Here is a 27,318-nt window from a genome sequence, read left to right as displayed (position 1 = left end):
TCTAAGTGCATTTATAGATATTTGGGTGTGCCATGCTGCTAAGGGTACTTGGACTTTCCAGACCATCTGTTACTATGCACACTTTGTACCATAAAAATCACTCCGAGACTGGATTAAATGTGGGACTCTGGAAAGTGGTGTCATAAATGCCTTATGCTTACTTGGATGTGGTTATTTGTGCCCTCATGAAATTTAAGTACCGCAATCTTGCCATCTTTCTAAAGATGGAAACTGCACAGCTCAAGAAGCTTTAGAGTCCATGCCTCTCTTAGCATCCCAGTTATGTCTTGTGCCTTGTGCTGAAATTTCTCTCAACGTTATTTTTTCAACTGATTGACCAAATAACCAAAGTGAAAGGGCATTAAAACCTGATCCAGCCAATAACTTAAGTACTTGCTTCATTTTAGGCAGTCGGGTTTTACTTCACTGGGGATATTAATGCACTTAGTTGAACGTGCTTAAGTGATCTGAAGGGTTAGTGCCTGTCTTCATTGGTGTTTTCATGTGTTCAGTTTTGTGTGTGTGCTTCTGTTCCATGTTACCATTCACATGCAGTTAGGATCATATAATCATAGAATCACTCTGGCTGGAAGAGATCACAAAGTTCATACAGTCCAACCACCAGTCTAAGACTACCATGGCCATTAAGCCATGTCCCAGAGTGCCACTGCCACACAGTTTTTGAACACCTCCAGAGTTGGTGACTCCACCACCTCCCTCCCTGGGCAGCCTGTTCTGGTGCATGACCACTTCTTCCTAATGTCCACCTAGGAATGTTGTACTAGGGAAAAGACAGCAGCTCTCATCTCACTCCAGCCTGCTCCCAGGCAGTTGTAGAGAGCAATGAGGTGGCCCCTCAGCCTCCTTCTCTTCAGCCTGTCAGTGGAGAAGTTCCTTCTAATATCCAAACACCTCCTGCTGGCGTTGTGGCTGCGAATGGCTACAGGAATCAAATTCTGCCTCTCAGAGCTGCACCTGTATGTGAGAGGGTGGATTTAAGACCAATGCGCTCTGAATGTACCATGTGTGAGGGGAAGGGCGTTGGAAGGGAGCAGCAGTGCTGTGGGCACTCAAAGGCAGGAGGAGGACTTGTTGCAAAACCTGATCTGTGCTGTAACTGTAGATGCCATCCATGTTCACCAGTGTAGTGTCAGAGCAACATCCCTCCTTTCCTCTCCTTGCTGCTCCAGGAATGACTGGTGAACCAGTTCAGACTCCTTGAACATCCCTAATTTTCATCTTCCAAATACCTGCAGCTCTTGGGATGGCAATGGCACAAGGCGCTCTAAATACTGCATGTCACTCAGTGGTTAGATGATCAGAGCATTACTCTACTAATAAAGCACACTCAATGTCACTGTCCATTCCTGCTTCCTCCCCACCATTTATGGTTATTCAGACACTTTGCAGGCATCGTAAGAGCTTATTCCTACTGTGCTCTGACACAGTAGGGACAGGCTAGGCCAGTTTTGATGCTGAGGAGCAGACTAACAGGACCCAAATTAAAGGCAGTCTGGGGCATGGCGTGAATTCAGCCTCATGTTCAGAGCAAACTAGAGGCAGAGCTACAGCTGAACCTACCAGTGTAGATTCTGACCTAGCACCACAACAGCATTAGATTTATCTGGCGTCCTTCTAGCTTTTGTTCCCTTTGCTGTTTGCTTCCTTCTTGTAAATAGAGAGGTAAGAAAGAATGTGCCCAGTCATCCTCTGCCCTGATTCCAGGGATGAAGGATGTTGGGAATGCAGGCTAGATATTCCCATGTATTGGCACTGGCTCAAAACCCAAACCAGGTTACTGATATTTTTGGCTGATGACAAGGACTTTGCAGTGATGTCCCCTGTTCCCGCCACTCGTGCTTGAAGACAGTGTGACTGTCTGGCTGCTGAAGAGACTGACTCAGGCGCTCACACAAATGCCACCTGACCCAAACGTCCTTGTTCTTGTGAATAAGCAGAAAACTCAGACAGACAGCAGCATTACCATAGCCTGGGTTTAAGTCACTAGCAAGGAGCAGAGCAGTAGCTGAATGGTTGCTGTTTAATGCTGCTTCTGTGTCAGATGCTAGGACAGATGACTGGTTTAGGGGCTCTGCAAAATGAAGTTGTACAGCTTCTAGCTACTGTACCTTTAGCTGATTTGGCAGCGCAGCTGCCACTGGAAACTTAAGCATTCATTAGCATTTCATGAGCCTTTAGACAATATCCCTATCTGTCAGTTCAATTCTTTCATTGACAATAGTGTTAATGATTTAAAATATTCAGCAGTGTGACCAGACAATGTCAGCTAAAAGGGAAAATGCTGCATTAGCATTCCTGGTGTCATGCAGAGCCATTTCAACAGACACTGAGCTTAAGGCAGAGAAGCATTTTAATCCTTCATGTGCGAGTGGTGAGAATTACTATAATAGCCCATGAAGAAAACAAGATTGGAGCCTCACTGAGCAACGTGAAATGCTGTGCAGAGGACAGGGAATGACCTAAAACCTATCTTGATGGTGTAGAATGTCACTGTTCTTAACTGCTCTAAAACAGTGGTGCCCAGGACACACCCAGCATCTTTCCATATTTATGGCATTCATTCCTATGCCTCCATCCCCTCCTAAAATGAAAATGCCTGTTGTATATGTCCCTGGGCAGCATGACAAGATGACTTTAAGTGTAGGATAATAGAATTGTGAAGTAGAAGATTTAGATCGAGTTCCAGTGAAGCTGTTAGTGCAGCAAAAGTAGTTTTCTTCTGCCTCCATCCTTCAAAATAGTTCAGATGCTTGGGTTTTATGTATTGCCACTGCTACTAAATGTGGATCTATGACTGGTTACATGTCAGCCATCTAACCTGAAACCATAAAATCACAGACTGGCTTGGGTGGGAAGGGACCTTAAAGATATCCAGTTCCAACCCCCCCTGCCCTGCCATGGGCAGGGACACCTTTCACCAGACCAGGTTGCTCAAGGCCTCATCCAGCCACACTTTCAGGGTGGGGGCATCCACAACTTCTCTGGGCAACCAGTTTCAGTGCCTCCCCACCCTCACTGTAAGGAACGATTTCCTAATATCCAGCCTAAGTTTACCCTCTTCCAGTTTGAATCCATTTCCTCTCCTCCCATCAAGCCCTTGGCAGCAGAAAAGTAAACTGACTCCATGTAGGTACCATTGGGATGGTTTCTGCTAACTCTGCCTGGGTTTGGCTGTTTGTTTTTTCACTGCTTTACCATCAGAAATGAAAATGTGTTCTGTATTGCCACAGATCCCTCCACATGGTGGATCTTCCTCCAGTGTGAATGGTGCACCTGAATTGCTCCAGTGCCAGAGTCCCGAAGGTAGGACACAGTCCTTGCAATGGTTTTGTTGCAGGTGACACTCAGTTTGGCACCTTCAGATGGTCTCTGATGACTCAAAGTAATTCTGTGTTCTAAGACACCTCCTTGACAGCCTCATCACATTTTAAGAGCAGGGCAGCAAAGCCAGGACATTCTGTTCTTTGTTTTATCAAGTGGTGGAGTATCAGTGGACCCTGTCCCTCAGCAGTCACTCCTAGGAAGTTAAGTTCAGTGATTCTGAACACAACCTGTAGAGCATTCCTTAGAAATGTGTTTGTGGCTGGGCTGGAAACGAAGCCTTCCTGGAAAACACCATGCTGTGCCCATCAGCTGACCTTAGCTAACCACAACGCTGCACCCTGTATCTCTTTAAAGCCATGTGGGGAGTTAAAATTCCTTTACAGCTGCATTTTAGAGTCCTTTTTAAATGTTATTTTGAAGTACTGAATTAAGCAGCTTTTAAACTTGGCATTTTGGATGTTTCTGCAGCAGCTAAGGGGACTCGAAGGAGTTCGGGAGGCAAAACTTGTGGCTGTAGATGAATTTACTTGCAATTTTGCTTTCAGTGTGCAGAAAGACACTTCAAAAGAAGTACTCTGGGCTCAGCTAACACTTAGGCTAAGGACTTCTAACTGCATTCATTACTTTAAGAGTGTGTCCCCACAAAACATAGTAATGTTTCATGTGTACTAAAAGGTCAAGCAACTCCGCTGAGTCCTATCCTGTTCCTTCTCCCTTTGAGACAAAACCAGGGGAATAGGATGTGAATAAAATGCTTACTTTGAAGTTTTGCTTTGCATTTGTAACTGTTCTGCATCCCTGGAACCCCCTGGGGGTACACTGCATCCTGCAGGCACTGCAGCTTGGTACTGACCTTGCTTTTCTCTGCAGGTGTGAATGGAAACAAGTGCTCAGGGTCATCTACCATTCTTGAGAAGTACAAAGTGGGGAAGGTGATTGGAGATGGCAATTTTGCTGTTGTTAAGGAGTGCATAGAACGGTGAGCAAAAAACTGTTCAGTACTGCTGTTTATTTTACTGGATAAAGCCCTGTGTGTTACCATCACTTCATAGAAAACATAGTGAGATGACAGCAAAGAGCAGCTGCAAAGGCATGCTTCAGGAGAACCAGGCACAGCAAAGCACAGAGAGCTTCCTATGTGTTACTGCAGCAGAGGAAGACAAACAGCAGCAGAGGCACATGGCTTTTATCCCCTTGCTAACGGAGCTATCACCTTCTGTTTAAGGCTCCTAGGGACTCCTCCTCACACAACAGACTGTTGTGGATAGCAGGGAATTGTCTATGGCACCAAAACAGCCTTTAAGAGACCTGCCTTCTGCCTCAGCAGTTTGCTGATTATAGTATCCCTGCTGCCTGCTGCCTCAAAGATTTCTCACAGCTTTCAGCCTACTGTGGCATAGGAGTCTCCAAGGCATGCAGCTGGTGGCTGGCAGCCTGTGCTGCTCTCTCCCCTGAGCTTCTATGAGGTAGTGCACTGAGTAGCTAGAGACTTTTCAACCAACCCTTCAGTATTCCAGACCCTGGGATATTCTTGTGCCCCATCTCCTCTGGACTAGATAGGACACCTTTACAGCCCTGTGCGGTGTGTGTCACACTCTTGCTAGAGCAAACCTAACAGATGATTTGACTGTCACTTTCTCAGTGTATTGTTTAGAGCCACCTTCTGCCATCCTTATCATAGAATCAAGCAGGTTGGAGACCTCCAAGCTCATCCAGTCCAACCTAGCACCCAGCCCTAGACAATCAACCAGACCATGGCACTAAGTGCCCCAGCCAGGCTTGGCCTCTCCTCACAGGGCTGTGCTCCAGGCCCCTCAGCAGCTTTGTTGCCCTTCTCTGTACACCTTCCAGCACCTCAACATCTCTCTGCAATTGAGGAGCCCAGAACTGGACACAGCACTCAAGGTGTGGCCTGAGCAGTGCTGAGCACAGGGACAGAAGAACCTCCCTTGTCCTGCTGGCCACACTGCTCCTGAGCCAGGCCAGGATGCCATTGGCTCTGCTGCCCATCTGGGCACACTGCTGCCCCCAGCTTTCTTGTAGGCCCCTACAAGGTTATACTAAGAATGGAAATGCCAACTCTGTTTGTCTTGTAGTTCTCATTCATTACACTTGATGTCTAAGTGTTGTGCTTAGCTGGGGAGCCAGACTGCCATTCTAGCAGCTGTGCTACAGCAAGAGTCAAAAGGTCTCTGCTGCAAAAGATGCTTCGGTGTCTGTATATGAAGTGTGAGCCGACAGATGGACACTGGCAGCCAGACAGAACGGCAGAGCCCTGTCAGACAATACTGCTGTAGGACAGAGACTGGTATTAGCACACACATTATGTGGGTGATACCAGGGTTGGGGGTTTTCTTTCTTAGGTGCCATAGGAAAGGCATTTTGCAGAGAGCTCTGAAGGGGGTTGATGGATTGGTCTTGTGGGTGATACTCCTTTCTACACACCCTAAGTGCTGAAGGTTTCCTGAGTAGGTTCTGCTGATCAGCTGCTTGCAGGCTTTCTGATAACACAATGTAGCATAACACACCAAGGAGGCCTGTGTGCTGGCAGCAGATTGTACATCAGGGCTATCACACAGAGGGCTGGCATTTCGCAGATAGCATCTCGAGAACTGCGGTCTGAAGAGCAGATCGGGGTGTCACTATGACAACCTTGCAGACACAGCTGCACTTTCAGAGCAGGGATTCTCAACTGCTTTTTTTCTTTTGGTAATGGATAAAATGAATGTCAGACATTCACTCAGGTCCCTTTTTTGTTTGGTTGGGGGTTTTGTGGCTCTCATTTTGACTAGTTCTAATGTCAAAAGCAGAATGGAAATCAGACCTGAAGTACAAAACTATGCCTGACTTTTGCTTCTGCAACTGCCTCCAGTGGTGCCTTACCGTGTGTGCTGGTGTTCTGACACAACACAGAGTAGCAAGCTTAGTAAGGTCTGTTTAACAGTGGGGAGGGGAGGAAGCAGCAGTTCAGTTGTGCTGCTTTACTTCTATTGATCTCCCCTTCTGGAGAAATTGAGAAGATTATTACTGCTTAAAGGGGCAAAAGCCACATAAGAGCTCCTTTCTTTGAGAGTACTTGCTGAAAACAGTAATCCTTTTTACTTTGTACATAGCCACCCTCTTAAATGTCATGGGGCTTCAGGCAACTACTACGGAATTGTGTAGAATACTTGGAAAAGAATCAAATGAGGAAGGTCAAAATCAGTGCCTAACAAATTATGTGGTCTGTAATGAACTGTGGAGGTTTTGATCTCTGATGGAGCCTGCTGAATTTTCCCACCAGGATAGCAATCTTCTTTCTGCTCACTTACACCTAACCATGTATGATTTTATCTATAAAGCTTACCAGCTGAACACAGGTAGGTGGAAGGCTCAAGGCACGCTGCAATGACAGGGAGTTGTGTCAGGCCACAGGAGAATAATCTGCAGCTGGAGGCTGGGATTAACACCCCAAGTGGGCTGAGTGGAGGAAGTCAGGGAAACAACAGGCACAGGAGCTGCTGAGAAATCAAACACCAAACTCCAGTGGGTTCTGTGTATTTTCTGTCAGCAGCCTCCAGGGGTCAAAGCATTCTGCTCCAATGGGTGTATCTTCCTGCGGGTAGACCAGTTTCTAATTAAGGGTTCTGATTATTTTCCTTGCCAGGTCCACAGGGAAGGAGTTTGCACTGAAGATCATCGACAAGAATAAATGCTGCGGCAAGGTAGTGTGCAGCAATTTGCATGTCTGAGAGAGGAGCTGCACTAGCAGCTGCTCCTTAGTCACAAACCGAGGGCGTGTTTGGGTTTGCTGCCTCTTTTCAGCCCATGTGCTTAACAAGATGATCATGTAGCCAAGAAGCAAACAATGCAAGTACTGAGTGGTAGTCTCCTAGATAAGGGAGTGAAACTAAACAAACCACATCATCTATTCTGTTGGGCTAACAAAGAAAATGCTAATGTGTGTCCAAAATGTACTAGAAAGAGTTTGATCTGTAAAATGTGAGAGAGAAAATCTGCAGCTTCTTTTGGTTGGAAGAGACCTTTCAGGTCCTCAAGTCCAAGCATTCTCTAACTCTACCTTAATACTTCTCTCTACTGCTTTGCAATGCCTTCAAAACCAAGTGCTTTGGAGCAACCCCTGAGTCAAATAGGTCACAGTTCAGCATCAGCTAAAAGAACAGTGAAGGGCAGACAATTAATTAGCAATCAACAGCTGGATTCAAGTCTCTTTGAGGGTAGGAGCTAGGCCACTCTCCCAAGGGTGCCTGAAGAGATGGACTTTTGGATGCAAACAGCTTGGGGTTTTATGTCAGTGATTGCACTGAAATGCTCCCGGGGGCAGCTTTGTGAGCAAATCAGGGTTTCTTTCCAAGGTACCTTTGTGTTCTTTGCCACTTGTATAAACTACTCTGAAATGTAGTTCAGAGCTCTGAATGCTGAATGTGACCTTGTAGGAAGATGTAGCAAGTCTGGATGATGTTCTTTGGGTGCTGAGTTGCTGTGTACATCCCCTGCAAGCTGTGCATTACTGTACATTGATGCATCCCCTGCTGTGATGGCACACCTCGAGTAGAGAGCCTGAAACAGAAACCTCTTGCTGCAGGTTATGTGCTAGGTGATGAGCATTGCCCCCTCCCATCCCTTCATCTTGTAGGCTCCTGGTTTATTTAAGGGAACATTTAGAAAGGAATCTTAGAGCATAACTGCAAGGAAAAGTGCTGGAGCTGCTTTTTTGAGCTCAAATGGTTGCCACTTTTTCAGCTGTGGGAGGGTGAGCCAGCAAAAGAAAACTCTGGGGCAACATGTTCTGTTTCTTGCAGCTTTAGATGTTTCTTTCCTGTTAGTTGTTCAATCATACATTGGAATGATCAAGAAAAACTGTTCAAACAGCAGAGTTTAGACATAGTTTCTGTTTATCCTTCTCACTGCTTTAAAACAAACAAATTAGATCAATCAAACTCTTTAGTGAAAACAGTCTGATTTGAAAGGACCTGTGCCTGTATAGCTACGTACAGGTGCATGTGTATGAGCCAGTTGTTGTTAGGGTGTGTTTATACCTGTCAGGGCAGTGGCAGAAGGATCCAGAAAGAATTCCAACAAGGAAAATCATTGCATTTTGCTGTATTTTATTTCTTCCTCGCTCCATTTCACATGTCAACAATCTTGGCTTCAAAGTACCCATCTGGCCCAAATATGCAGGGACGTTGCTCATCCCTCTCCAGAGGATGTCCTAGAACTTGAATCCTGCTGGCAAGTGTATTTTCCACAAGTGGCTTAAATGTTAATGAGGCACTAATTTCTCTGAAATCGATCCTGCATTACCTAGGAGACCCTCACAAGTTCGAGACTTTTTCTTTTCCACCATGAAATGCAGTGGGGTGGCTGCAAACAGCTACACACATTAGCATTTTTAAAGGCAGGTATTAAAAGAGTAGCTCAACAGTAGTTTGGAGCCCTTTTTAAATGAATCATTGTTATTGCTCATTTTAAAGAAACCTTGTTTACGCCTGAGCTTTGTGTAAAGGCCTTAGCAATGTAGTCAAGTGAGGCAAAGCAAGTGCAGGTCAAGCGTAAGGGTTGCAGTGGCAGTGAACGGATGTGCAATGAGATGAATTCATTTGTTAGCTCTCCTTTAGGCAGGAAAAGCCATAATGCTCTGGTCTTTGCTTGGGCTCCTACTGCAGGTTTTGAATTTACAGGCTTCCATCCATGAAGCTTAGTATGCTGTGGCTGTTCACTTTTATCTGTTGATGAGATTCAGCATCATGTTTAACAAAATTGCCTCATGTTTGTTTGTTGTTGGTTGTTTTTTTCTCCAGAGCACTTTGCTTGGAGCAGACATATGTTTGTTCAGAATGACAGTTGATGCTCTCTCAAACTGAATTCCAAAGGTGTGACTGTTTAAACCCACACTTTCACAACATGAGATGCACTAATGGCATGTGGTTTCTGAGTAGCCACCTAAAGCTTTGGCAGAGGCACAATGTGGTCCTAAATAACCCTGCAGGTAGCAGGTGAAGTAGTGTAAGGGCTTCAGGCACTGCCTGTGCACAGTGGATCACCTCTAGCTGTAGTGCTCTGCTCACAGATGCATGAAGTGCATGCTACTGACCAGTGTATTAAACACTCACAACTGCAGGCCCAGGGGACACAGCCCCTGCCCCAGTGCTAGTGCTACGCAAGTGAACCTTAAGAGTGTCTGCAGCCCACTCTTGCTAAAGGGAAATGCAAATCATTCTTCACGTGAGGAGGGGCTTCCTGGTGTTAACCAAGCACCAAGAAGTTCTAGGAAACAAAACATTTTGGCACTCACCTCTTCTTGAAACCTGCTGCTCCCTTAGAAGTCTAGGGAAGGGGAAACTAAACCAGTCTGTGTGCTGCTAAGCTCTTGCAGCCAGGACTTAACCCAGCTATTTTTGTGTCTTGTGTATCAGACTGTACATAGAAAATGAAGTGACAGCCACAACCGAGGCAGTTACAGTATTTTTCCTGTATGTCACCCACACTGCTTTAAAAAAATAAAGCCCTTAAAGCCTAAGTAATCTGTCCTTGAGTAACCTGTGCTAAAAGACAGGTGAAGGCTGGAGAGGATCAAGACTGTGACAGGTTACAACAATCCAGCTCGGGGTCAGGGGGGTTCTGAACTTAGTTTCACCCCATAATACCCATATAAGAATGTAGTCTGCACTTCCTGAATCACTGTCAAGTTCTGGGGCCTTTTTTCAGACACATCCCATTGGTTATGCTGTGTGAAATGTGGTCTTTTACATTAAATTCGGTCAGTGGTGAAGTGCAGCTGGGCTAAAACACGAGTTAAGAATCCAGTCTCTGACAATAATCCTGTGCTACGGAAGTTAAACAGCAAAAAGGGAGCTCCCTGATCCAGTGATCAAAGGAAAAGCACTCAGGCAATTTAAGTCCTATTCAGCTCGAGTCCTGTCCTCTTTCCTGAACAGGAGCACCTGATTGAAAACGAAGTCTCTATACTGCGCCGAGTGAAGCACCCCAACATCATTATGCTCATAGAGGAAATGGACACCCCAGCTGAACTCTACCTGGTGATGGAGCTGGTCAAGGTAGGACTCAAGAGGCATGCTTGGTGTTGGGGTAAAATCTGAGAAGGGGTTAGGAATGCTCAGCTCTTGGGAGATAGAAGTAGGGCCTCAGTGGCAACCTGCGTTTTTCATCCCACAGATACTGTTGTCAGTAGGTTATGCCAATAGAATTTATGTCTTTTCAGTTGTCTTGAGGCTGTTTGCACAGGTCTGAGGCACTTCTGCAAGGTGCACAGCCTAGAGGAGGTGGGCAGTAGTTTTTAGGTCATGTTTATAGTGCTGTGCAGTTACTGACAGAACACCTGCACTCATTTCACTAATGCCCTAATAATTTGTTTGAAACAAGCACTCCCTTTGAATTTTTCTTGGTAGACAATGCAACAAATAGTTTAAACTCAGGTGAACTCAAAACCCCACTTGTTTTGCTTACATCGAGCATCCACTAACCTGACTTCCAGCTCACCAGAAAACAGATGCTGCTTTCACACAGGAGAGAACAAAAGCCTTCATTTAGGTCTCTTCCAACCTGGTTGATTCTATGATTCTATGATTTTGCTGTCACTTCACAGACTAAACACACAAGTTGTGGCAATTTTTAGTTGTGCACTCTCGTCTGTGTTCTGCACACAGCCAGCACCACTGCACCTCATCAGCCTGCTGCAGTGCCAGACCCCAGGCATGCAGCTCATCCTCACTGCTTCTTAGCTCTCTCTGAAGCACTGCTAGACTTGAGACACCCCTCTAGAATAGTTGCCAGCCTGGGGAACTTCCAAGCCTGTGGTTGCTGAATTTGTCATGTCTGTAGCCTACCCATCTCTCTTCCTGTCTAGGAGGTATTTTTACATAGTAGAGGCTTCTTCTGGCTTTGAGACAGGTTGGGGTTTTATTTGCCGTTTTAATGCACCACCATCTTGGCCTCCATTTCCTGAATTGCTGCCTCTCTTCCCCACGCACTGACATGCTTGGAATGCCACCCACAGCTCGGACAGCTCGCTCCTACAGATGAATCTGGGGTAACCACCGTGGAGACGCTCACATCAGATTTGCTGCTGCATCAGTTAACTTGCATCTTGTTACATACCCCATAAGGGGCAGGGCATCCAAAATCAAAGGCTGCCTGTCACCTTCAGAAACCACCTGTAGCTTCTGCACTGTCGTGTACCATGGAACCATTTGGGTTGGGAAAGGTCATGCTTCTGTTGTTAGCCCTCTTCAGCTTTATATCTGTATCATTTCTGCAACAGCTGCAGAGATTTCCATTTTCAGTGCATTACACTGCCTGAACAGTTGCCACATGAGGCTTTTTATTATTGGGCTATTTATATCCAGGCTTTACTCCAAACCAGGGCCGGTTTCTGTGAATCAAGGGATTCTCTTCTTAAGATGAAGAGAAGGGAAACTATGCCTGTGCTTGCAGGTAATATAAATGGAGTGATCAAAGGTAGGAGGATTAACTGAATGAAATGAAGACAGACAACTGTGGCTTGCCCACACCAAGACACCAGAAGCTTGGAGTACAGCTGAGAGTCCAGGCAACCTGATCTAGTTGAGGATGTCCCTGCTTACCGCAGAGCAGGTTGGATTGGATGACCTCTGGAGGTCCCTTCCAACCCAGCCCATTCTGTGATTCTATGATCTAAAGTAGATGATCTTAGTCCCAGTCTAATGTCTTGGGAGGAAGATCATTTTTCCATGGTGATGTCTGTCTTTCCTGTTTAGCAGGCATTTGAACATGCCTCTTATACAGGAAGATCTGATGTGGCTTTTGAGTCATAGACTTATAGAATGGGTTTGGTTGCAAAAGGCCTTTAAGATGATTGAGTCCAACCATTCCCTAACTCTCTACCAAGGTTGGTACCAGGCCGTGTCCCACAGCACAGCATCTCTGCCTCTTTGAAGCACCTGGGAATATTATCCTAATGATTTTTCATGTCGTGACCTATCATCTTTCCACTACCTTAGGGAGGAGATCTGTTCGATGCTATCACTTCTTCTACCAAATACACAGAGCGAGATGGGAGTGCAATGGTCTACAACCTAGCCAGTGCTCTCAAATACCTTCATGGTCTCAACATTGTGCACAGAGACATCAAGCCAGAAAACCTCCTGGTAGGTCCCGTTTCTTTCCTATTATTTTCTCTTGCTTTGTTCCCAGTAATGCAGGTGCTTGTATGTAAATGTCAAGGAGCTGAGAAGAGTACAGCAGGAATACTAATTTAGAGTAAGTATGTATGAAAGAAATCTTTGCCACGAGACTGCAATCACCAATGCCCAGGTAAGATGCATTTCAAATCCCTCCTCGGACCTCTCTATTTCCATTTTGAGTGGCTGCCATTTTGTCTCACAGCACAATGAATTTCAAAGCCACGGGCATGAATTATTTATTCTTGTTTGCAAGTGGGAGAAGAGGTGGGCTGAGTGCCATCTCTCTGAATGATCATGGGCCCAAGCAATTACTGACTGGTTTTTCTCCCACTGTCACAGCAGGAGCACCCTTCTGATGGTTTTCTGTATTCTAGCCATGAATTAGCTCTGTCCATACATTTATTTTGTCCTAGGGGACCGTGCTTTTGTTTTCAGCAGGGACATAAAGTCACTGTGATGACGAGAATTACCATGAAGTCTGCTTAGATGCAGCTCACAGAAGCCTGTATAAGCAAGAGTGTGATCTGGCCTGTACATGGAGGCTGGAAAAGAGGGAAGATGGGGATGGGGCGGGGGACATCGCATGTCTTGTACTGAACAAATAGGGCCATCGGCTCCTCTGCATGAAGCACTCATCAGGAATGCCAGTAGCTTTCACCAGCACTTGGTAGGCATTTCCTAAAGCCTTTTGTGGTGTTTGTCAACCCCATTTAATGAGGCTGCATCTGAAGTAGGAGTCATGGCTTATCCCAAACTGGATTTTGACCTGTTACAAGGATAAGGACTATAAGCTGAAAATATTTCCCAATTAATAATCCATTCTCCCCCAACTAATTCCCCTAACAATGTTTAGCAATTTAAATAAGCCCTGAAATAAAGTGGGTTGCTTAGCAAAAGGAGGGGGGCGAGCTCCTCATGGAAGATGTAAGCACAGCAGCATGACACTTCAGAGAAAGAAAAGCAAGGTGCAAGTTTCACTCATTCTCGGTGCATTTTTAAACACAGGCAGTCCAAAGACATTTTAAGCTCTCATTAGTGATTGATTCAGTTATAAATAGGCACAAACGTCCTTTCTGCCTAGAAAGCCTAAAGAGATTACTCAGCTGATGCAAATCTTACTGACTGTGATTGGCAGTGGCAGTATGTTAAGGCAGCACACTGGTACTGAATGCAAGCACAGATTATTCCCATCAGCCCTCCCCGGGACAGCAAAGTAGCTGGTTCTGCATGGGGCCGCCAGCCGCCCGAGTTAGTGCTCCTTCCCAGTCATGCCTGTGAAGACACGGCTCTAAAAGCAGCTGCAGGGATGGAGCTGTGACATCAGGGAGAAAAAACGCTTCCTTTGGCAGTGGGAATTACACAGGGCAACGAAGGAAGTGCCTTAGCAGTACTCCCTTGTTCAAGGAAACCAAATAAATTTACTCATTCTGGAGATTTTGGAGTCCTACATTTTAGACACCAGGTCCTGTTGAAAACACAGTAACAAAAACATTCTACTCTAGGAATAAAACTGAGAGGTGTCTATTGGGGAAGTTTCCTTTGCTGCTGGTCTGGCTCGAATTACTTTTGCTATCTATGGAAAATTTACCTTCTTTCCTCACCAAAAGGACTGGGAACAAGATGCTTGAGATTCTTTATGGTGCTTTTGGTAAGACACCCTTGGGTTGCACAGAAATCGAATCACTTTGCAGTCAGCTTTCTCACTGCTGTACTGAATTTGCCTAGACTAAGCTTAGGGAAGACATTTGCCTATGCAGCACCCAATATGCTAAGTGGCCACATTTGTGCCGAGTTAGTGCCAGCTGTTAAACAAATCTGATTCTAACTGCCAACTCCATTTGAGACTCGACCCCGATCAAGTGGAAGTAGAGCATATATTTTTTTCCTGATAGATTTAAAACTCAGCATTCTACAGTTGGGTCCCCCTCCCCCACCCAGGTCTTTGAGGCTCTATCATGGTCTGACCTACATAGCTGGCAGACAGCTCCATTGAACAGCAGCTGCAGCAGCACTGTGGCAGTCAGTGGTCACACCACTGCACTCTCCTCTCCCTGCAGGGCTGCAGAAGTTCTTTCTCCCATCCTCCCTGTGTGATGCTTTACTGTTTTCCTAACAGTCTTAAAAATCCAGATATATTCCTCCTCGTTTTGTTCTTATTGTGCTGATTTTAGGTATGTGAATACTCAGATGGAACCAAGTCTTTGAAGCTAGGAGACTTCGGACTGGCGACTGTGGTTGAAGGACCACTTTATACTGTCTGTGGAACCCCCACATATGTGGCTCCAGAAATCATCGCTGAGACAGGGTGAGGATGACTAAGACACATGTCCTGTCACCAGTTACTCTTTGTAGAATCATAGCATGGGCTGGGCTGGAAGGCACCTCCAGAGGACATCTAGTCCAGCCCTCTCTGCAGTCACCAGGGACATCCTCAACTAGATCAGACTGCCCAGAGTCCTGTCGAGCCTCATCCTGCACATCTTCAGGGGTGGGAGTTAGCTCCTAACCATCGGAAGAACCAGAATGCTCTAGTAAGGTGGTCCTCTATCTGCTGGTAACTAAGCCATCTATAGGAGACAGGCAGCACCAAAATGCACCTTTGCCTCCTTACCTAGGACCACTGCTGATGTGCTGGAGGTTACTGTTTTGTGTTCCCTGTCTCACCTCGCCATTCAGGGCCATTTGTACCACTGTGGCAGCTGCTAGGGGGAAAAATGGCAAGTGAAAGAGTGTTCATGTTAGGAACGGAGTCATGTATCTTGGAAGAGATTCCAGCAGTCACTTAGCCTAGACCTGCTCTCAGAGCACACTGATGAGACCATGCTGGTTCAGCTGACCTTGTCTGGGTGACACATGTGATTTGATACCTGTTGGTTTAATCAGTCTGAAATTTTTGCTGTATTTAACAGGCAGTTGTATAAATCAGTTTGTAAGATGGCAGAATGTCACAAGTAGTCTTCCATTTTAGGCTGGGTAGACCTCCATTCTGTAGCTCTGGCCATGCTAAATTTGGTTTTTGTGATGGAGGGAGGTTTGTGGCATTGTTTTGAGCGTTGCTCAGTGCCTCTGCCATATGGAGGACTATTTCACAGCTGCAGTGAGCTCAAACATCAAAGGGCGTCTTCTACATCTTGGCAAACTGAATGTATAACAGGAAAAAAGGCCTCTTCTTGACCTCTAGTGTTTGAATTTCTGTGCTTTAAAAGAAAAGTGCATTTCTTTTTCCCTGTGATATTCAGTCAACAGACTGGAGAACTGGTATCTTCCTTGTTGCTTAGCAACGCAGGATAACCTTAGAGATCGTTACTCCAGCACGGGAACTGAGAAAGCACATCCTTGTCTATCATTAGTGATGCTGGATTGGGAAACCTTGACACTGAATTGAATCTGAGTATATCCAGAAGACCCTGCAGAGCCTTGAGGCTTACAGAAGAAAAAAAAAAGGATGACAAAGGATGTTACTGTGGTTTCCTAAAGGCTGAAGAATGCTAAGTAAAATGACACTTAGGTACAAACTAAATCTCCTCACCATCAGCAAGGACCTTAGATTCTCAGTATAAGTTCATCAGTAAGTGGGAGCAGCTGTTGGACTGGAATGACTGGTTTTGTTTGAAGCCAGCACAGTAACACAGTCTTGTTTTCTCAGCTATGGCTTGAAGGTGGATATTTGGGCTGCAGGAGTGATCACATACATACTGCTATGTGGATTCCCTCCTTTTCGCAGGTGAGTGTCCTGTAGCTCCAAAGGCAAACCAGGAAAGAACCAAGTCCCTTCTGAACAAGTCTTAACCTATCTCCCTGGAGGAAGCATCCTGGGGAACAACAAAAAAAATCTTTAGATCAAGACATTTTCTTTACCTTTTGTTCCTTTTTTCCCACAACTGTTTTCACATGTGCCTCTTGACTCTGGGATCAGTTTAACTACGTTTCTAAGGGAGCATCTCTTTTGGTGCTGTACGTGTGATGCGGCGGGGCGAGGGCACCACTCTGTGCCAGCCCGGGCCGGAACGTGTGCGGTCTGCCCTCTAGCGTTCGTGCTCGCACAGCGCAGCTCGCTGCCTCGGAGCGCTGATGAAGGCTAAAGAGGCGGCGAGGAGACTTTGCTCACGCTGCATTTTCAGCCTTGTCAGTCTGGTTGACAAGTGCCGCATCAGGGATAACAGTTTACAAACGTGATTCTTGATAGTCAGGAGCACAGCAGGTGTGAGTTCTAGCCCAAACTGGAACGGATATGCAATGGTTTTCCCTAGGGAAGGAGCAGGAATTGGCCCTTACCCTCGTCAGTCAGTTGTGCATGGTCTGCCTGCTCTTCTATTTTTACATCAAAATACTTGGTTTTAAACTAGGCCCCACCAGAATATTTTGAAAAGGTCACAGTAATAAGCAGTCAGAGACTGCATAGCTACATGATCATTTCTCTATATTCCAGTGGAAGTCCTTTCACTTACATATATATATATATATAAACATTTCTGTTCCACCCCCAAACCAAGTTCAAACTTCTTTTTGATTTCCTGGAGCTTTCTCTTTGGCTCCTTCTGGACTTCTATCCTCCTCAGTTCTTTTGTGTTCTTTTTTGGTTTCTTTGTAGTTGACTTCTCTCTCACAATCGTTTTTCATTACTGCTGTTCTACAGTGAAAACAACCTTCAGGAAGACCTCTTTGATCAGATACTTGTTGGGAAGCTGGAGTTTCCTTCTCCCTACTGGGATAACATCACTGACTCAGCAAAGGTACCAATACATTTTCCAGTTTGAAACACTGTTCCTGCCTGCTGTCTTCGTAAGAGTCAGAACATTCTTACTCTGCCTTTTGACTTTGTTGGAGAAAGCTCAGGTTTTGCAGACCATCCTGTCACTGCCTTCAGGGCCTGGGGGCAGCAGAACGCCAGCTGCCTTCAGCGAACGCCACACGCTCTTCAGTTTACTCACCCATGGGCTGTTAGAGCAGGTTCAGTCCTTCGGATGTAAAATCAGTGTCTGAGGTTTCCCCTCCTGTCACTCTGGAAAAGAAAAACCCTTGCTCTGTGGACTGGATGCCACTGGCCTCGTTCGCTCCTATTTCACTTGAGCCCCAGTTAGTGGAACTTTTCAAGAGGCGCAGCCGGCTTCAGTTGCCACTGCAGGTAGTTCTTGCATTAGCATTGTCATTGGTGCTTCAAATGCTGGTGGCCGTGGGATAAAGGTTCCAACCTTGAAGCTCCACTTGTCAAGGTAATTCAGTAACATGCTCCACTAATTAGCAAGTGGAGATTATTTGTTATTCACCCAGTGACAAGCTGCATTTTGGTTGTGTTTCCCAATGGCTATTTGTCCATTTGCCAGCACTGCCCAAGCTCCACTCATCCACTCTTCCAGACATGCACAACTAACTGACAGAGCAAACTAGACTCTCGCTCCTGCTACTAAAGGTGACCTTTCACTTCAGGCTTGCACAGACTAAAGAACTTGGCTGGTTGGGAAACCTCTTGTCCTGCTGTCTGCTTGAAGAAGCTGCTTCCCAAACCTGAAGTGATAAACAATCTCCTTGAAATACTCCAGATAAGAATATAAAGACTAACAATTTGGAGGGTACCAGAGGCTTTTTCAAGGGGGGAATCTGCCTCCAAGCACATTAAGTTTTTCAGCTGGGAGTGAGACAGATTTGTCTTACCTAGCCTTGAAGAACCACGAACTACACCACTACCTACCTGTCAGCTGCACAGTAACAAACTTGAAAGAACAGCAAAGCTGCAGCAAGTTGGTTTGGAGCTTTTTAATGTCATTTTACTGACTACTTTGTAGCAATGACTCGTTAAGGTTTATGATACCTGTAGGCACTGGTAAAGGAAGGCCCATGGTGTGCTTGATCAAGCCAAAGCTCTAGTGCCTCTGCAATATGATGGAAGCCACAACACCAAATCTTTTGGGATCAACCACATAATCAGTGGAATTACACATTTTCCCCTATTTGCCTGCTTTTTGCTATCCCAGGTGATCCTTAGCTGATGAGTTCAATGTCTTTTATTCTTCCTGAAGCACACACCGCAACAACAGCTTGTGAAGAATTTAGCAATTCCTTGAATTTCAGACGCCGTTTCTTGCTCTTTGTGCTCTACTTACTGTCACTATGTGCACACACACTGTCCTTAGGAGCATCTCATCTGGCCTGGGTTTGTTTTCCTTCTGGCCGCCTCCATCAATACACAGAGAGCAACAACAAAAAATACCACTGCTATAATATTCCAGTTTAACATTTCCTTTCATCTGGATTCAAAGGAAAGACTCAGCGAAACAGGAATGCAACAAGGAAGTTGATCTGGAATATGCTGTCCAGCACACTTCTAGACCTAAAGGGCAAATGTTTGGTTCCACTAAAGTCACACTGGTATCACTGGTACTGGTATCAATGTAAGCTGGGGTTTTCCACCCAGATAGCAAGAAAACTGCACCAAGAAGGTGATGAAATATTTTCCATTGTAATACTCTTTTCCACTCTCCTCACTCTTTCTTCCCCTTCCTTTCCCACTCCCCTCTTTAACTCCTTTATTTTCCTTCTCAACAAAGGAGCTAATTAGCCTGATGTTACATGTGAATGCTGAAGCGCGCTATACAGCAGCACAGATCCTAAGCCATCCCTGGGTGTCAGTGAGTAAATTCCTTGTTACTTCTCTCTAATTCTCTATGAAATCTGGAAATCTCGCCCTTAAAGTGTAGATTTCAGAAGCAGCAATACACTTTTACTGCATCCATTCCTTTTGATTGACCCATTGGTCCCATTTCCACAGCAGAGAGGACAGTGAGAGGCTGAAGTTTGCTTCAGCGCCCTCAGCTTCTGTGCTCTGAAAGAAGGGAGTGAGGGAGTCACTTGGTGCAAGGGGTTAGAAGGTGCTGGGAGTTGCTGCAACCCTGCTAGACCACGACAGGCAGATGTGACCTGGCCTTTTCTCTTGTTATTTCACATTCAGCCTGGGAAAATCATCCCAGAAGCATGTCTGTGGAAGCACTGTTGTACATGGTGGCCTCTTACTTGCTGCAGTGCTGCATAAAATCCAATCTCCTGTTTCTCAAAGCACTTCAAGCTTTCTAAGAGAAACAAAATCAGCAATTAAAATACCTAATTGGACAGAGCATCATCTTTTGGGGCAGCAGCAATGGGGAACACCAAAGTCTGTTGCTTATTGATTTAAAATCAGTTCATGAATTAACAAATGCTAAGTTTACAGGTACACAATGGTGATTTCCAAACACGTTTTAAAAGAGAGACTGAATATGATCATTGGAGTTCCCTCAAACCACTCTAATGAGCATCTCCATGTACAACAGCTCCTTTCAAACCTATTGATGCTCCTGTGTAATGTTTCCACACTTACTCAGGACATGAGTGCCACCCAGAATGCCGATTTAAACCTGAGCATGGGGTTCTTTTATTTTCAATATTATTTCAATCACTTTAAATCAAACTTGGAGCTTTAAATTGTGGGACCAATGAATGGACTGAAAGTCTAAGTGAGTGCCACTTGGTGGTGTCAGAACTAAAAGTTCATCCCTAAAGCCGTGGTTGCTATATTCCTTTCCTCTGCAGTTGCAGCTGAACCATCTCACATAGCAGAGCACATTTACTTTTGGGCTGCCTGTCTGAGTATTTTGCTTCAAAACGCAGGAGGCACCTGAGGATGTTAGAAAACTCTTTTACTTAGTCACATTCAGACATAATTTAGGACTTGTTTTCCCCAGCTTGAATATTGTGTTTATTCTTGTGCAGGATGATGCTTCTCAGGAGAATAATATGCAAGCTGAAGTAACAGGTAAACTGAAGCAGCACTTTAATAACACCCTACCCAAGCAAAATAACACATCTGCTGGGGTTTCTGTCATCATGGTAAGAGAAATTAACCTTTTCCTCCCTTGATATTATACCTTACATATCTTCCTATCAGTGCTCTACGAGCCTGTGTGGTGCAAGAATAGCAAAGGCAAAGCTGGACTAGTCTCTGATTCTAGGCTTTGTTCAGTGTGGACTGTCTCATTCTGGCTTGGGTGCAGCCCAGTCTGCCAGGCCTGCTGGCTCAGCTATGAAAGACAGCTTTAAAGAGAAAGATGGGAACACTGAGTAGCTGGATGGTGAAATTAAGCTTATTAGTGATTTAAGTCTTTCACTATAAAACCTGTCCTATTTTTAAATCATCCTGAGCACCCAATTAGCCACGTGGGCTCCTCCCAGCCAAACACTGCTTGACCTCAAGCATCCTGTTGTTCAACTCAACATCTGCCAAGAAACCAGACTCCACTGCAGGAACCTTCTCCCAGGACTGAATATGTACCAAGCTGATTTTGACCCAGTCTATGATTTTTCTGTTCCCTAATGGAGAAGTTAAGTTTCCTCCAAGCACAGAACCCTGATGCTCAATAGCTGAACTGACACAAACAGTTAATTCCAGAAGGCAGAGGTGTGAGTCATGGCAGCAGAAACGAAGCTTACTGTTCTCAGTCCTCAGAAGTGCACTTGTAACTGGACCAGTCACTTCTGCAGAGGGTATGCATCTGCCACTCTCTTCTTATTGTGGCCCATCTTTGTCTGATGCAAGGATGGGCCCAGCACACAAAGAGGATCTTCAGTTACTAAAGAGAAATAAAACTACTTCCTAAGAAAAAAGGTTACTAAGTCCAGTTACTAGGAAACATTTCAGTTGCTAGGAAGAATAAAACCATCTCTGCTAGTGACAGAACAGTGAGTTCCACCTCTCCCCAGTAGTATTAATTATCCTCCAACTCCAGCCCCCTCAAGTGAACAAAGAATCCTTTCAGTCTTCTGAAAGTAGGCAAATTAAATCATGTTTCTGCAGACAGAGACATGCTTTTGCAAGCACTTTTCTGTCAATTACATAGGTCAAAGACTTAAACGTAGGAAAAGTGGGGATGTAAAAGTGACTAGAGAAGTCAGAAAATCTGTTTCAGGTTCATGCTGTTGTCTACATTTTATTTGACAGTTTGACTTGACAGTTTGAGATGCACTTCAGAGCTTCATTCTTTATACTGTTGAGACTATGGATAAGCCTGAAGCTGAAAACTGGTATAAAATGCACTACATGTAATAAGAGCAATTTTAATTCTAACTCTCAGCCCCTCTCCAACTTGCATGCCACTTAAGCCTGTCTCAGATCTCTGACACAGCAAAGCTTCTGGCTTCTTACTGGCGTGGGGCTTTTTCTGGTGCTGTTAGCTACTGACATGCCTTCAGCCAAGAGAGCACAGCTCACTGAAGCTCCCCAGTTTCCCTCTGCCTGCCTTACGTCCTTCTCACGGGTACGGAAGGATGTCAACGCAAACTAATGCATTTCCGAACGTGGCCTCCCGTTCTCACTGAAGGGAAAAGTGACTTCTTGTTCAAAAGCCTGTCATCTAGCCAGGGTTCAAGCCCCAGTTTGTTATTCTTGCCCTGGTTTGTCTAGAGCACTGAAATTTACAAAGTCCTTCACTCGTGCCAGCGCTCATTGCTTAAAGACATTCAGATGCAGATGTGCAGAGCATTTTAATTCTCATGTATTACAGCTCATTGCTCTCCCCGTCCACCTGCACATGTACTGGAATCCCTTTTTAGCATCACCTCATTCAAATACTGTCATCTGGCCAATGCAGATAATACCATCGTGTGGCAGATAAGTAAAACTGCACATACCTCCTCCAGTGTTCCTGCACAGGAGCCTCCCTCTGCCCCCTAAAAGCATGTTGCTCTTAATTCATTACTGATTGTTTTGGGTTGAAGTCATTTAATTTTTTTTGGTCAACTTCAAAATGTTCTGTAAATATCTATTTGTTGCAATTGTGTTAGTTCTGCTTAAAGTAAGTCTAGTTTCTGTCCCTTGCTTCCTTCCTCTCTCCACCCTTCCCAATGCCTGCATTGCTTTCCTCTGAGTAGGTCCAAGGCACTGGTACGTACTAACGGCGAAGGCTTTGTTCTGCTGCACCCACAGTACACATCCTCCACTTGGGACAGAAGGGAAGGAGAAATAACTCAGCCAGTCTGAAGTGGAAAGAGCTCTACACAAAAACAGGAAAGGAAAACCTTTACCACAAAGAGGTTTTCTCTGTTGAGTGATGTCTATCTGAAATACTGGTATCACAGAATCACCAAGGTTGGAAAAGATCTCTAAGATCATCAAGCCATCAGCAAGCTGTCCTAAGTTTGTCCCCATCTCTTTTATCAGCCCCTTTACGTACTAAAAAGCCACAAGATCATAACCCCAGAGCCTTCTTCTGCCCAGAACAACCAACATGGGTCACCACCACCATCTGGAGAACCCAAAAGCAGCAGAGACTGCCAATCCCATCACCAGGCACTCTGATCCCTCCCAGTAACTTACTCAAATCACAAGGGCAACTTGCAGTGACCCCTGATCATCCCAGCCCTCAGCTCAGCACATCCCCAGGGCTCGGGACCAGGGGCCGTGTTTGGGCACCATGCTGGGGGTGTGAAGATGTCACACTTGCCTGATCTGACACTGGTACAGCCAGCTCTTTCTCACTTCCCCAGACTTATCTGGGTGTCATTTTGTGCCTGTGTGTATCCTGCAGTATCCAGAGGCAAGTAATAAAAAGGGGGCAATCCTATGAAGCCAGGACCAAATGCCCCAAATGGCTGAAATGAGCACTGCTTCCATTTCAAATGTAAATGCTGACTGGCATCACAGAGCTAGGTAGAAAGTAACACTCCTAAATTAATGAAAACATTCTTGCTTAGCAACACTGAAACCAAGCCTCCTCTTTGAGCTTAAAAACTGAAGAATCCTGCACTCCATGACTTGCTCCAGCACTTGGATTACTCTTGTGGCCTCCTCTGAACCTGCTCTACCAGTTCTATGTCCTTGTGCTGGGGGGGGGGCTTCAGAGCTGGACCCAGCACTGCAGATGAGGTCTCGGCAGTGCAGAGCAGAAGGGCAGAACCCCCTCCCTCCACCTGCTGCCCACACCGCTGGGGATGCAGCCCAGGCCACTTACACTATTCAGAAATGAATTTCTGCCACTGTGCCACCTTTGAGAGAGGTCATTTGCCTCCTATCAAGAAAAACAGCAGAGCAGACCCTCTTCTTCAAGCCAGAAAAGGTTTTCAGCTGTCACTTTCACAAGCCCTCTGTACCATGTGGTTTGTTACAAACAATGTAGGATGAAGTTTTCACTCTGATACCCTGACACCTTGTGCCTGCACAGACACAGAACTTTGCTAACAGCTCACGTGAAGGGTTCCTGCCATGCCATAACCACTCACAGCATATTTTTTTCCACATCAGACTTGCAAGACAAAAATTAAACTCTGCCCACCCCGAGGAGAGTACATATGTAATGCAACTTCTCCTGGTTTCCCCAAGCCAGCACCACAGAACTCCACAATTAACGATACACAAGATTTCTACTGTTATTTCTCCTTCCTTTCTGGCTCTCATGCATGCACTCAGTGTCTTGTAGATTGTTTTAAGCCTTAAGTAAAGGCAGGGCTCTGCCTCCTTAACTGCTCCCCTAATATTTTGCCCGGGGTTCTTTGTCTTTAGAACACAGCTCTAGATAAAGAGAGTCAGATTTTCTGCAGCAAGCGCTGTCAGGACTCCGGGAGAGCTGGAGCGGAGAAAGCTTCTGCAATGGCTGCTGCAGCTGATGATCATTGTGTGACTGGATCCAAGACTCTCTTCCCTGCTGCTTCTGAGCCACTCTGATCCCCCACCTTCCTTGCCTCAGCATCTCCAGTTTGCTGAGTATCAGCCTGGTGCTTAGGACTGAGGAAAGCAAACTCAGCTGAAACTCCCTGCACTCTGGCCAGCATTTCTCTGAACTCCACAGGACAGTTTGGGTTCCCCAAAGCAGGCTCTGCCACAGCAGATGTTCCAACAGTGAACAACCTGCGTGCTGAGTGCTCTTCACCCTCCTCTTGAGAACAGCAGTGGGGGGGAAGGGCCTGGCAATGCTGGATGATGTTTAAGTTCTCTGTGTTCACTTAACTGCATTTCACACAGCCTTGAGCTCCACACAGACTAACCGTATTGGTGTGAGTGGTGAACCGAAGCACAGGTCCCTGGCCTCACCTCTCCAAGCAGGTCCAGTTCTGTTCTGTTCTGCCAATGAGGATTCTCAGAAAAGCAGGAGAGAAAGACAAGAGAAGGACTTGGATTCACCTCCTGTTCAAATGCCTCTATTTTTAACCAAGTTTATACTAAACTTGAAGAAGCAAATTTTCACAAGCAGTTTTTTAGTGGACTAACTGTAAAGCACCATGAGACAAACACGGAGGCAGAGGGGAGGATGGTTGGCTTTGCACAGAGTTCATTACCTGACCTGCAGGCCACAGGGTAGCGTTTAGATGATAGGGATTTAAATGCAGTGACTGGGGATGCAAAGGTGAGCACTGGACATGTATTTGTGATGAAGACTGGAGAGCCAAGGAAGGCTTTTCTGTCCTAGCTGTTTCTCACCCTAACCACAAGTGTCACATTCACACCTTTCTCCAGGGGCAGACTACCTATTAGAGAAGATCAAATGACTTTGGGCTTGTGAACAGAAAGCCTGCTGCATGTTCTCTCAGCTAGGATGAACGGAGCAGTTGTTAGTTCTAGGGTGAGCAACTCAAACAGCTGCATTCAACAGCCATCAGGTTTGTCAGTGCTATCCCCTGTTCACCTGGTGCAGGCACTGGAAACAAGGATTGGGGAGCATCCATCCTTAATCTGCAGTCACAAGATAGATGAGGTTTTATCTTTCATAAGGCTTAGTTCACTAGAGTATGTATTCAGCTGCTTCTTTTTCTTTGCTCCTTCTTACCAATTGGTCATAGCTCATTTTCTCTCTTAGCTCTACTTTCTACTAGAACTGTAAAAGACCTGCAATAAACTTTCTTCATTAAAAAAACAAACCCAGAAGTTGTTCTTTAATTTGAGAACTTGGTTACTTTGTCAGTGAACATGTTGTTGGAATCTCTCTGGAGAGACTGAAGAGTGAGGTACCTACTAACTTCATAAAAAGTTAGGAGTTCCCAAAATTCATGGGAGGGCTTCCCATAACTCTGAGCAGCCATTAACTCCTGCTGAAGAGCTAGGTCATAAATCACTGAACAGAGCAGGTGACAACAGATACCTTCAGGCCATGCCAGAGCTGAAAGATGTGGATACAGCATCATGGCATAAAAGGTAATATAAGTATGAAAACATTATGTGTCTTGAAGCTGTTAAGAAATTTCTCCTCATAGCCAGTCCACACCTCCCCTGCTGCAACTTGAGGCCATCTCCTCTCATTCTATCACTTGCTACCTGGGAGAAGAGGCTGACCCCCACCTCACTCCAAACTCCTCCGGGGGAGCTGTAGGAGCAATGAGGTCTCCTCTCAGCCTCCTCTTCTCCACACTGCACATCCCCAGCTCCCTCAGACACCTCTCCCCAGCCCCATTCTCCAGACCCTTCCCCAGCTTTCTTGCCCTTCTCTGGTCCTGCTCCAGCCTCTTTAATGTCCTTGAGGTGAGAGTTCCAAAACTAAACCCAGCCTCAGGGTGTGGCCTCCCCAGTGCTGAGCGCAGAGGACACCTTCCTGGTCCTGCTGGCCACACCACTGCTGATCCCGGCTAGGATGCTGGTGGCCTTCTTGGCCACCTGAGCACACAGTAGCTTGGGATCAGCTGGCTGTCAGCCAGAAAATCTTACTTTGGATGATGCAGGTAAGCAAGGATCTCATTTCTAGATGCAGATGTGGTCCCTCTCAAGTGGATACTTAAGAGCAGCTAGGGAGGAAGGAATGCCTAAAATAAACAGCTTGCAGGTAACTTTCCCTAAATGAAACAATCATTTTCTTTTACAATTATATAAACTAAAAATACCTAAAAGAGACCAGAAAGTATTTTTAACCTACTTCTTGCTCTGAATTTTCCCTTTCTCCTGCTTCTATTTTTTAATAACCAAATCACAGATTTTTTCACTCTAGCAGGGGGCACCCAGTGCACTGGATTTAGGAACAAAAAGCATGAAGCATTTCCTTTGAGCTAAGGAAGTTCAGTCTTTTAACTCAAGGTCTTCTGAAACCTCAGTAACAGAAACAAAGTGCTGCAGCTAGGTGGAGGACTAGCAAGAGTGGCTCAGGCCCCGGCCCATCAGCAGGTGCAAACACTGTGCAGCTGGCAGGCTTCCCAGCTGCAGAGGCTTTTTCGTGGCACACAGCCTATGAGCCACGAGTGGAAGAAGCCCCTCACAAGTACTACGGCATTCCTTTACCTTGGCTTGCCCTAACACCACGCCGTGGATTTCCCCTGGGAAAAGCACCACCCTGACCATGCCATCACTTTCTTCCAGATCCTGCAGCGTTTAGGTTAGCAACTTTTACAGAAGGCATTTTCAAGCTACTCGCCCACGAAGCAGATTTGCAGCACTGCTGCTGAGCAGCTGCGCTCCTGGCTGCAGCAAATGCTGCCCTTCAGAGCACCTACCATGGACTGCAGCTGGCACCACGTCCACTGGAACTCACCCGAGCAGAAGGCAGCCCGGATTTGGTCACGCTGTTCCAAAACGCTCCCTCTGAGTGATGAGGAAACAAAGGACTCGGCTCTCCCTTCAGGAACCTCCTGCAAATGGCAGCTAGCCGAGGTCCAGCTGCAGGTTAATGACCATCTAGCACAGGTGCTGCCCCGGAGAGCCTAACAACAATAGCTGAAGAGGTGGAAATTTGACCCTTTTTTTGCCACCTCATCACAATGAGCCCAAGCTGCAGGCTGGTGGTGCCCCAGGCACATTTACTTACCCCGGGGAGGAGGTGTATGTCCTACTCACCTGATCCATCGGCAAAGC

The 27,318-nt window shown here is 45.8% G+C and overlaps 1 protein-coding gene and 1 long non-coding RNA gene across 6 annotated transcripts in view; one reads left to right on the top strand and one right to left on the bottom strand.

The window, feature by feature from the left end:
- Positions 1–25,403, top strand: part of DCLK2 (doublecortin like kinase 2) — a 62,878-nt gene extending 37,475 nt beyond the window's left edge. For 2 of the 5 annotated variants that reach the window (XR_010303593.1, XR_010303591.1), the window contains 12 exons: positions 3,252–3,324; positions 4,216–4,324; positions 6,992–7,049; positions 10,284–10,403; positions 12,345–12,491; positions 14,699–14,832; positions 16,174–16,251; positions 17,164–17,260; positions 19,073–19,153; positions 20,271–20,387; positions 21,496–21,578; positions 24,052–24,140. Coding sequence is in view for 2 of the 5 variants with exons in the window: in XM_064149441.1 (XP_064005511.1) it covers positions 3,252–3,324; positions 4,216–4,324; positions 6,992–7,049; positions 10,284–10,403; positions 12,345–12,491; positions 14,699–14,832; positions 16,174–16,251; positions 17,164–17,260; positions 19,073–19,153; positions 20,271–20,387; positions 24,052–24,213 (1,176 nt within the window). In the remaining 3 variants the exon portion in view is untranslated. Of the gene's footprint in view, positions 1–3,251; positions 3,325–4,215; positions 4,325–6,991; positions 7,050–10,283; positions 10,404–12,344; positions 12,492–14,698; positions 14,833–16,173; positions 16,252–17,163; positions 17,261–19,072; positions 19,154–20,270; positions 20,388–21,495; positions 21,597–24,051 lie in introns of all 5 variants that reach the window. The other 3 variants (XM_064149441.1, XM_064149439.1, XR_010303592.1) reach the window with 2 other exon arrangements.
- Positions 13,500–27,176, bottom strand: LOC135178537 (uncharacterized). The gene is made up of 3 exons (XR_010303594.1): positions 26,961–27,176; positions 17,459–17,529; positions 13,500–16,339 (listed from the first exon to the last, which is right to left on the bottom strand). It is a non-coding gene; the product is annotated as an uncharacterized LOC135178537 (long non-coding RNA).
- Between the last annotated feature and the right edge of the window lie 142 nt (positions 27,177–27,318).

Source organism: Pogoniulus pusillus, chromosome 10, assembly GCF_015220805.1.
Source record: "Pogoniulus pusillus isolate bPogPus1 chromosome 10, bPogPus1.pri, whole genome shotgun sequence".
Lineage (NCBI taxonomy): Eukaryota > Metazoa > Chordata > Aves > Piciformes > Lybiidae > Pogoniulus > Pogoniulus pusillus.
Note: the sequence above shows the minus strand (reverse complement) of the source record. Positions and strands in the feature narration are given on the sequence as shown.